The sequence below is a fragment of the Bactrocera dorsalis genome, chromosome 3 (genome assembly GCF_023373825.1).
Source record: "Bactrocera dorsalis isolate Fly_Bdor chromosome 3, ASM2337382v1, whole genome shotgun sequence".
Taxonomy (NCBI): domain Eukaryota; kingdom Metazoa; phylum Arthropoda; class Insecta; order Diptera; family Tephritidae; genus Bactrocera; species Bactrocera dorsalis.
This window is the reverse complement of record NC_064305.1, coordinates 22,459,402-22,470,001: the sequence shown is the minus strand read 5'-3', so window position 1 is coordinate 22,470,001 and position 10,600 is coordinate 22,459,402. Positions and strand designations below refer to the sequence as shown.

The window sequence follows — 10,600 nt, the reverse complement described above, 5'->3', positions numbered from 1 at the left end:
CCCACGCTTTAAGCGTATTCATTTTAGTTCAGCGCTAACTGTTTCCACTACAATAACCGAACTGTCAAAAGAAATACGTTTAGAACATAGGCGTAGAGGACAACTTTCGCCTGAACTCAAACCCACTCGCACTACCATAATTCCAAATTCCGAAAAATCTTCGCCGTCGTTGTGGTCTGGACATGAAAAAATTATGATAGATATTGCTGCAGCTTCAGCAAACTCTTTACTTTCAATTTATAACCAGTGTTGGTATGCCTAGCGAACTAAAGCAATATCTAGATCGGTCTATAATACCTAGAAAAGAGAATCCAACAAAATTCTGGTTTGATTGTCGTCATTTTACTCCAGTCCTTTCCGACATAGCTCTAAAGTATTTGATATCGCCTGCGTCCTCGGTTTCCTCGGCGAGAGTGGCATCTGCTGTGAATCTCGCAGTACCCAATAACAGAAGTCGGCTTACAGCCGAGTACGTAAATCAAAGAGTTTTTCTTATGTCTGTATCAGATAAATATTGGTTTGATTAATAAATAATTAATGTTTTAATTGTTGTTCTTGGTTTATTAAAAATTATGTCTATTGGTTAGTATTTATCTAGTAAGGTAAGGTGACTAAAGTAGATTAGGCCAAATATTTTTTTTTTCATATCATACTGATGTATTGATATTTTTAAATAAAAACAAAGTCGATATTGATATATTCAAAAATCACCGATACAATATATATCGATACTTTATTCCATTTCCGACATCCCTAGTCCAAGCCTCTGCACCGTATAGCAGGACGGGAATAATGAGTGACTTATAGAGCTTAATTTTTGTTCGTCGAGAGAGGACATTACTTCTCAATTGCCCACTCAGTCTGAAGTAGCACCTGTTGGCAAGAGTTATCCTGCGTTGGGTTTCCAGGCTGACATTGTTGGTGGTGTTTACGCTGGTTCCAAGATAGACGAAATTATCTACAACTTCAAAGTTATGACCGTCAACAGTGACGTGAGTGCCAAGCCACGAGTGCGACGTCTGTTTGTTTGATGACAGGAGATATTTCGTCTTGCCCTCGTCCACTGCTAGACCCAATTGTTTTGCTTCCTTGTCTAGTCTGGAGAACGCAGAACTAACGGCGCCGGTGTTGAGGCCGATGGTATCAATAACAGCGGCATACGCCAGCAGCTGTACACTCTTATAGAAGATGGTACCTTCTCTATTTAGTTCTGCAGCTTGAACTATTTTCTCCAGAAGCAGGTTGAAGAAGGCGCACGATAGGGAATCACCTTGTCTTCAAGGTACCAACTTCGTTTGGTATCGAACGGCTCGATATCGAACGGCTCCTTTCCGATTCCGACGGAGCTTTTGGTGTTGCTCAACGTCAGCTTACACAGCCGTATTAGTTTTGCGGGGATACCAAATTCAGACATCGCGGCATAAAGGCAGCTCCTTTTCGTGCTGTCTACGAAGCGGTGGTGTGTGTCGATTCTCCTTTCACGGGTTTTTTCCAAGATTTGGCGCATGGTGAATATCTGGTCGGTTGTTGACTTTCCAGGTCTAAAGCCACACTGATAAGATCCAATCAGTTTGTTGACGGTGGGCTTTAATCTTTCACACAATACGCTCCATAGAACCTGCTCCTTATCAGTTCTTCGCCGCCGTGTTTGAATAGCTCAGTCGGCAATCCATCGGGCACCGCCGCTTTGTTTTTCTTCAGGCGGGTAATTGCTATTCGAACTTCTTCATGGTCGGATAATGGAACGTCTGCTCCATCGTCATCGATTGGGGAATCAGGTTCGCCTTCCCCTGACATTGTGCGTTCACTGCCATTCAGCAGGCTGGAGAAGTGTTCCCTCCATAATCTAAGTATACTCTGGGCATCGGTGACTAGATCACCTTTGGGGGTTCTACAAGAGTATACTCCGGTCTTGAAACCTTCTGTAAACCGCCGCACTTTTTCGTAGAATTTTCGAGCATTACCCCTATCGGCCAGCTTATCAAGCTGTTCGTACTTACGCATTTCGGCCTATTTCTTTTTCTGTCCACAAATGCGTCTCGTTTCCCTCTTCAACTGTCGGTATCTATCCCATCCCGCACGTGTTGTGGTCGATCAGAACGTTGCGAGGTAGGCAGCCTTTTTTCTCTCCGCTTCGACACGGCACTCCCCGTCGTATCAGCTGTTCTTTTGCACTTTCCGAAAACCAATGGTTTCGGTTGCAGCTGTACGTAAGGAGTTTGAAATGCCATCCACAGTTCCCTTATACCGAGTTGTTGACGAGTGCTCTCAGAGAGCAGGAGTGCAAGCCGAGTAGAAAATCGTTCGGCTGTGTGTTGTGATTGCAGCTTCTCGACGTCGAACCTTCCTTGTGTTTGTTGGCGTGCGTTTCTTGCTGCACAGAGGCGGCTGCGAATCTTGGACAAGATAGTGGTCCGAGTCGATGTTAGGACTTCGGAGCGCACGCACATCTAAAACACTGGAGACCTGTTTTCCGTCTATCACAACATGATCGAGCTGGTTGGAATCTAATGTTACAGATAACCTTATTTCGGGCCCCGGCGAAGTCGATCAGCCTCAACCCATTAGGGGATGTTTCCTCGTGGAGGCTGAATATACCGACCGTCATGCCAAAGATACCTTCTTTGTCCACCCTGGCGTTAAAGTCGTCAAGCACGATTTTGACATCGTGGCGGGGGTTCCAAGCACTCATAAAAGGTATCTTTGGTCACATCGTCCTTCTCTTCCGGGGCGAGGGCGCAAATCAGCGATATGTTGAAGAACCTCGCTTTGATGCGGATTGCGGCTAGACGTTCATTCACCGGAGTGAGTGATAGTACTCGGCGATGGAGTCTCTCTCTCACCAAGAATCCTTTATATCACTTTATATGGCCACTGTAGTGAATGTCACAAGGACCTACTCGTTTCTGTCCTTGTCCCGTCCATCGCATTTCTTGGACGGCGGTGATGTCAGCCTTTGTTTTCACGAGGACATCAACCTGCTGGGCAGTGGCACCTTCCCAGGTGCATGCCCTCAATTCGTAATCCTTATTTCGTTTTCCATGGTCGTCATCAAAAGGGGGATCTCTCATCCGAGGCTGGTTATAACTATTCACTGAGGATGTTTTTTTACGTCCCAACTCCAACCCCAGCGCACAACCCTATGTAGGGGATGTTTCGCCTTCTCACTTTAGCTAGCCTTCAAACGGATGTTCTTAGGCTACAAAGGGGATACTTGGTCAACGACCGGAAGTGGTGAGCTGCTTGAACCATGTGTAAAATAATCGATTCTGGCCACTCCCAAGTGAATGGCGATCAGAGATCTTTCCTCGCTTGCGTGAACTTCTACACATGATTCCATACTCAAGACTCCATCATCAAGGTAATACTACATAACAAAATTTGGTCGTCATCGGTCAATTAGGTGCTAAGATATAGGTTTTCACTTAAATGTGAGCGGTGTCAAGCCCATTGCCTTACTTGTACCCGGATCCGATAAAGGCTTTTTGTACTATCTCGAGTTTTATCGACTCATCTCGTCACGATAATCGTTTATATGCTTACATATGTACAGGATTTCTCCGGAAAATAATAGGATTGATTTTCTTTCGCCGCGACTATACTTAGGAGCATGCGCGCACTGACTGGATTGGGTAAAGGGCGTTCCTAGATAACGAACGAGGGGCTGGTCAGTTGTCCTCGAGCACCTGGAGAGTCAGGACAAACATTTGGCGCGATGCGTTTCTGATGAGAGTCTCTGACATTTCCTATTGGATGTTACAAACATCGTGACAAACTTAATATACCCTGTCCAGGGTATAAAATACATTTAAATATGTGAATAATTTGTAATTTATTTCTTTAATTTACAAAGGAATTTAGGTCAAATAGTTTTCATATACTGCAGCAATGATTTGAATATATCTGTACTATGTACAATACATATATGAAAACGTTGCTAATTTTGTACACATATTCATATACATATGTATGTATGTATGCACATGTATGTGGATATGCGCTAGTACTGTCCTGTAGCCGTGTTAGGATGAGGCCTGATGAGCAGCACTGCTTAGCCGCATAACTGGTTGCCATGACGTTCGCAATTCGGGTCGTAAACGCCAAATCTAAATAAGCAAACGTGTTGGTAAGTGTCGCCGGGGCTCAGTATAACGGAGGGGAAATTGGCCTGAAATTTTTCAAAAACAATGTTTATTTTCATAATTTCTTATAATATAATACTAAGTATGTCATTATACTCGTATAGTAAATACTTACGTGATTCACAGCGTCCGGGAACCAGTGTGTTTCCATACAGAATGACCCGTGCTTCTCGTACATACTGCGCCCCTTGCCGATGATCATGGGTTGCGTGTTACCTTTCTTTTTACCCCTTTTCTTTTTTAGTATTTGTCATAACAATGTACATATGTTAATGTTAGTGGGATGTGGTATGAGAGATAAGTTAGTAATTTAGTGGGACTGATGAAGGGACGGGCTAATGCGGTTAGGTTCATTAAAATACTAACCTCCAAGTCTGGCATGTTGTGCGCGGTATAGAAGTGCATACAGGGCTGATTGCTTAAAATTTCCATGCAGCGACCACTAGGAGGATGGAATACTCTGAAAAATTGTATAGAATTGAATACCAATTGCTTCAATTACTGAGTATAAATGGGGGTTTTATTTGAAACATTTTTTATTGCATACTTTGAAGTGGAAGCTTTATGTACCACCCCCACTGGTGCATATTCGTTTTCACAACTTAAGAATTTACTAGCATTTTAATGTAGCTGGCTTAAACTATATTTTCATACAATAAAAAATCGCTCTTAAAATACGTTTGTTAAGTTAGTGTTTAGACCATATCTCGATCAGCACTAGTATGAGATAACTTCTTTTAAGTTCTGTATGAAATAAAGAACACCTACATATATATATTAGTTATATACTGAATATTTTATTTTAAAAGTTGTAACTTTTATCTTAAAAAGCGAAAAAATTTATGCGTTTATCGTAAAATCAATCAAATTAAAACTATGCACTTTGACTTAGACTATTCTAGCAACTGCATTTTTATACCCTGAATAGGGAATATCAAGTTTGCCATTTTGTAGCATAAGAACGAAATATCGGAGACTCTATTAAGTATGTACTATTTTCATAGTAAAATTAACGAAGTTACGAATATTTTTATATCCTGAGCAGGATATACTATAGCTATACTTAAAAGGAAACGTTGGAGATCCTATATATCCTATCGGTACAGCCGAAGTTAACGTTTTCTTCTTATTATACCTTGAACAGGGTGTATTAAGTTCGTCACGAAGTTTGTAACACCCAGAGAGAAGCGTCAGAGACCCTATAAAGTATATATATATAAATGATCAGTATGTTGAGCCGAGTCGATTGGGCCATGTCCATCTGTCTGTTTGTCTGTCTGTATATATACGAACTAGTCCATCATTTTTTAAGACATCCTTTTGAAATTTGGAAACGTCATTTTTGTCTTAAAGAAGCTGCTCATTTGTCGGAACGGCCGATATCGGACCACTAAAACATATAGCTGCCATACAAACCGAACGATCGGAATCAAGGGCTTGTACGGAAAACTTTCGCATTTGACATGGATTATTGCTAAAGGTAATAAAATAATCTCCGAAAAAGTTGTTCAGATCAGATTATTATAGCATATAGCTTCCATAAAAACTGAACACATAGTTACTAAAAGAAATGAACCTGTGAAGGGTATATTAGCTTCGGTGCAGCCGAAGTTAATGTTTTATCTTGTTATATTTTTCTTATGAACGTTTTATGTCAAATCTTGAAAGAGTTATCTCCACAACTCACGATTTTATCTCCACAATTACTGCATGCATACATACATACATATGTATGGTATATCCTTTGACATTTCTAACACTATTTCTGTACACAATCTAGGATGTAATTTTTAAAATTGTTGATAATTTTTATTTTACAATAACAAATTACCCTAAGCCTAAGAATTATTGTTTCCCCTTAAAAGTCATATAACGAATGAACCTAGATTTTTTGATTGGGGAGAATCCGCTTTTTCGAGATATATCCGTTTGTACTGTTGCCGTATTTTTAAAAATTTCTTCGTAAAAACTTTTTTTTGTTTAAAATCATGGAGTCTCATATTTAAATGCACCTTTGATTTAACAGTGTCGTCACTAATACATGTGAGTTTTTGTATGAATTAACCTTACCCCAAACTCACAAAATCACAAGCTCAATGTGATCAGATATTTCACTCCAGTGCATATAAAATGGATGATCAATTGGTTTTAATGAAGAGAAATGAATGCACTCTTGTTGAGTTAAACAACAACTACACTCGAATTGTTTAAATACTTACTTTGCTTGCTTCTCAATACATCCTGGTGTGTACTTCAGTACGTAATTGTGGTCGTAACCCTTGGCGATCTTAGAGATTTTTCTCAAACCTTCTCCGACATTTGTCAGCTTACGTAAATCCAATGGATGATTCTCCAGACTAATAAACTGACCATTGGGCACCGTTTCTTCGTCCATATCGGTTATACAATCGGCCTTTATTTTAACGATATGTTCCGCCATACCCTGCTTGCCTGCATTCTAAATACAATATTTAGTACATGTGAGTATTGGAGCGGGTCGACTCGCTTACTATTAAATTGCCTATGCGGGAAATGTTATACTGATCATTCTGATCATCTTTGCGAATTTTAAAAATCTGAATTATCGGTTGAACGATAGATTTGTGATAGGGTTTTTCGACTCGACCGATTTCGACAAATTATTAGCAATAAATTTAATTAAGATATCTCAAACACTGACAAGCAAATATTTGTGATCTCTAAAAAAATTTCGCTTTTAAAAATCTTTGGTTTGAAAACGATTGTTAATAGCTCCTTTAGCAAAGTTGTTCGGAGTAACATTCCCCACATACACGATTTTTTTCGTTTTTTCGGCTCCCTATATAGTTGTTGATATTATAATTCAATGGATATTTCACTCACATGTCCCGCCAAATTGAAGTATGCATGATTAGTCATATTAACCGGTGTTGGCTTGTTGGTGGTTGCTTCAAAGCAAAAGCGCATACAATTATCATCCGTAATAGTGTAAGTAGCAGTGGCAACCACTTCACCAGGAAAGCCCTCATGACCATCGGGCGAAGTGAACTTGAAAACAACACCATCCGGTCTAATTTGATCCACTTCCCAAATGACCTTGCTAAAGCCATGAGTGCCACCGTGCAACATGTGTTTTCCCAAGAAGTTTTTAGTAACCTCGTACTTTTTTCCATCAAGTATAAAGTTGCCATTGCCAACGCGGCTGCAAACACGACCTACTGAACACCCAATATAGGGATTATTCTCGGTCAAGTAACCTAGGAAGAAGATATGAAAATCTGACGAAACAACCTCTAATCGATAACAAAACCTCACCTTCGATATTATCGAAGCCGAGCGTGATATCCTCTGCCATGCCATGCGAGTCCGGCACTTTTAGTGAAGTTATTGAGGCGCCGAAGGTTATCAACTGAAAGAAATTGCATTAACGATTCGCATAAATTTTTAGACGTTTTCTCTTGTGCTCTCACCTGCATCGACATTCTGCGATCATTGGTGATGGTGAAGCGCCTTATTGCCACTTCCTTCTTGGTTAGGGGGTTGATTGTGGTACCGAAAGCATCCTCTGTCACGCAAACCATTTTGTCACTAAGTTTGCTTTCAGTTTTGTTGTTTCACACGGCTACAATTAATTTGGATAATTATTTTATATTTTACTTTTTTTTTCCACACATATGTGTGTATGTATGTCTATGTACTGTTTGACTACCAAAATCGCCGTTGGGCGAAAATATTCCTAAAGTCGTTTCAAATTGAACGTCAACAAATCTTAGACAATTTTCGTATGTACTTCCCGTTTGACTGCTTTCATTTCTCTAAACTGTGAACAATTTTATTTCTCAACCTAAAGTGTACAAAGTATTTGTAGTCGAACTGCTAGAGCTACACGACTTTTGTGTAATCAAGCGCTGCGCGTCTTTCAATTCACATTCAATGTCGCTCATATAGGAGAAGTGATAACGTCAACCGAACGCGTAATCTACCTTTTGCTTCCGAACTCGGTGCTGCTCAATTGTCACTTGTGATTGCTTTACGTAGGAGAACTGTAAATATGCACCAGTCAATGTTCATTATGCAACACTTTGCTCTCAATAAGCATACGGGTGGCTCATTTTCACATTACGCCTGAAACGCTCATGCTCGCTGTTTTGCGAGAAGACTTTTGTACAAGTCAACTCAAGATACTATATTTCAAACAAAACTAATTTATTTAGCACTTGAATATAATTGCAAGTATGTGTAGTTAATAAATTACAATAACTTGTTGGTTTTTCAACTAATTTGTTTGCAACCGAAAACATGTATGAATGTATGTATGTATATACATTTTATATAATATTTTAGAAATATTCATTTATAGTAGTACATACCCATATACATATGTATGTATATACATATATATAACAAGTAACTATAGCATTATCTACATATGTATGTACGTATATTTGCTTCAAACTTCCTTAAGTAAAATATCACCAAACATAGTTTACAAATAAAAAAATTGACTGGTCCAAAAACTATTAAGTTTATACATTTAACATAAAGACATTTTTAATGACTAAATAAATTTGGCTGACAATGAACAACTGAGACCCCAAAAAGTGATAGTTTAAGTTTAGTTTTATATTTTAATTTCTGTTTTATATATTATAACGTATATGTACTCGTATGTATACATACACTTTATTTGATGAGATGTTGTTTGCTACTGGGAATAGATGTTTATCAAGATACTTTTTTTTGCCATTGTATATATGTATTTCAGGAAATTACTTTCACTAATTGACTGATTATATTGAGTTATTGATTGGTCATGCTAGATTCATCTATCGATAAGTTGAACATGTTGGATTAACATTCAATTACCAAGAAATATAGCATGTAGGTGAGCAATTTTGAGATTTTGGAAACTTACTCGGTGGAAAATGAAAGTTGTGATTGGTTCATTGAAACCGTTTTTTAAATGTGGGTACTCAATTATAAATGACCACAGTCGAAATTACCTCAGATTTCAAGAAATACGTTTTCGAAGTTTCATATAAATAGTTACATTAAACCCACCCTTCTTACTTCATTATTTCACTATTGCCGTGATCGGGTTGTGGCAAGGAGACTACTTCATAATCCAAAATAATTAGGCAGGACTTAATATGTTTGTGGTCTTGATAGCGAGATGTTTACAATAATATGGTAATCATATAATTACATACATTCATTTGTATGCTTTGGGATTTGAAGCCACAAAATACATATTTATTATGTAAGTACATCGCATCTAGCTTCTGGTGTCAGCTAAGTGTCACTCTTTATATTTCCTATAAATAAGCTTAAACTTGTTATCTAATCTTACATACATATGTATGTATGTATATATGTATATGTTTAGTCATACCGTGCATGTACTGTTTGATAAATTATTGTGATTACCTACTTATTTTGAGATCACTACATAAGGGTGATTCCAAAGTTGTGTCTTATTGCATCGTGGCGGAAGTTTGGAAAGGTGGCAATATTTGAAACCAACCGGAACTCCCCTTCAAAAAATAACCCTTAGTAAAATCTCTCTTTAAGAATTATTCATAGACACGAAAAGTGTGGTTAGTTGAAGCCCATGCCAAATTTCGTGAATATGTCTCTTAAAATGAAAAAGTTCGTCTATTCCGATGTTTCAGTTCATATGGCAGCTATATGCTATAGTGGTCAGATTTCGGCGGTTCCTACAAATGAGCAGCTTCCTGTATATAAAAAGCAAAATTTCATCGATATCTTAAAAACTGTAGAACTTGGACTAGTTCACGTGTATACAAATGGCCGGACAGACTAACGGACATAGCTAACTTGACTCAGCTCATCATGCTGATTAAATTAATACATACATATATAGTTTTAGTTTGACAATAAAAATACAAAAGTACAATTGTGACCAACTTCCCTTCAAACTAAACTAGTAAGGAAGGGCTAAGTTAGGGTGCAACCGTACTTTTTATACTCTTGCAACTTGAGTGCAACAAAGCCAAAGAAATCCTTTTCTTAATAACCCGAGCATCAGAATCCAAGCAATTATATCTTCTTCTTTACTGGCGTAGACACCGCTTACGCGATTATAGCCGAGTCAACAACAGCGCGCCAGTCGTTTCTTCTCTTCGCTACGTGGCGCCAATTGGATATTCCAAGCGAGGCCAGGTCCTTCTCCACTTGGTCCTTCCACCGGAGTGGAGGTCTTCCTCTTCCTCTGCTTCCCGCGGCGGGTACTGCGTCGAATACTTTCAGAGCTGGAGTGTTTTCATCCATCCGGACAACATGACCTAGCCAGCGTAGCCGCTGTCTTTTAATTCGCTGAACTATGTCAATGTCGTCGTATATCTCGTACAGCTCATCGTTCCATCGAATGCGATACTCGCAGTGGCCAAAGCGCAAAGGACCATAAATCTTTCGCAGAACTTTTCTCTCGAAAACTCGCAACGTCGACTCATCGGTTG

General features: G+C 39.0%; 1 protein-coding gene across 3 annotated transcripts; it reads right to left on the bottom strand.

Annotated features, from left to right (window-relative positions):
• Positions 1 to 3,813: 3,813 nt before the first annotated feature.
• LOC105222006 (galactose mutarotase) lies at positions 3,814 to 8,054 on the bottom strand. Of its 3 annotated transcripts, none has more exons than XM_011199174.4 (8): positions 7,820 to 8,054; positions 7,592 to 7,743; positions 7,437 to 7,530; positions 7,005 to 7,378; positions 6,362 to 6,600; positions 4,509 to 4,602; positions 4,258 to 4,377; positions 3,814 to 4,168 (listed from the first exon to the last, which is right to left on the bottom strand). In XM_011199174.4, exons 2-8 carry the CDS (start codon positions 7,700 to 7,702, stop codon positions 4,052 to 4,054), a joined length of 1,149 nt encoding a protein of 382 aa, XP_011197476.2. In that variant the 5' UTR covers positions 7,703 to 7,743; positions 7,820 to 8,054; the 3' UTR covers positions 3,814 to 4,051. The 3 variants fall into 3 exon arrangements, with proteins under 3 accessions (XP_011197476.2, XP_029404718.2, XP_029404722.2); XM_029548858.2 differs by having other exon boundaries at positions 7,831 to 8,054; XM_029548862.2 differs by having other exon boundaries at positions 4,258 to 4,362; positions 7,820 to 8,051.
• Positions 8,055 to 10,600: the final 2,546 nt, after the last annotated feature.

Coding starts and splice junctions, on each gene's coding strand:
- LOC105222006 (XM_011199174.4), bottom strand. CDS start 7,702: ATGGTTTGCGTGACAGAGGATGCTTTCGGTACCACAATCAACCCCCTA. Junction 6,601..7,004: donor ACTTCAATTTGGCGGGACAT/GTGAGTGAAATA, acceptor TATTGTATTTAG/AATGCAGGCAAGCAGGGTAT. Junction 4,169..4,257: donor TCCCGGACGCTGTGAATCAC/GTAAGTATTTAC, acceptor GAAAAATTTCAG/GCCAATTTCCCCTCCGTTAT.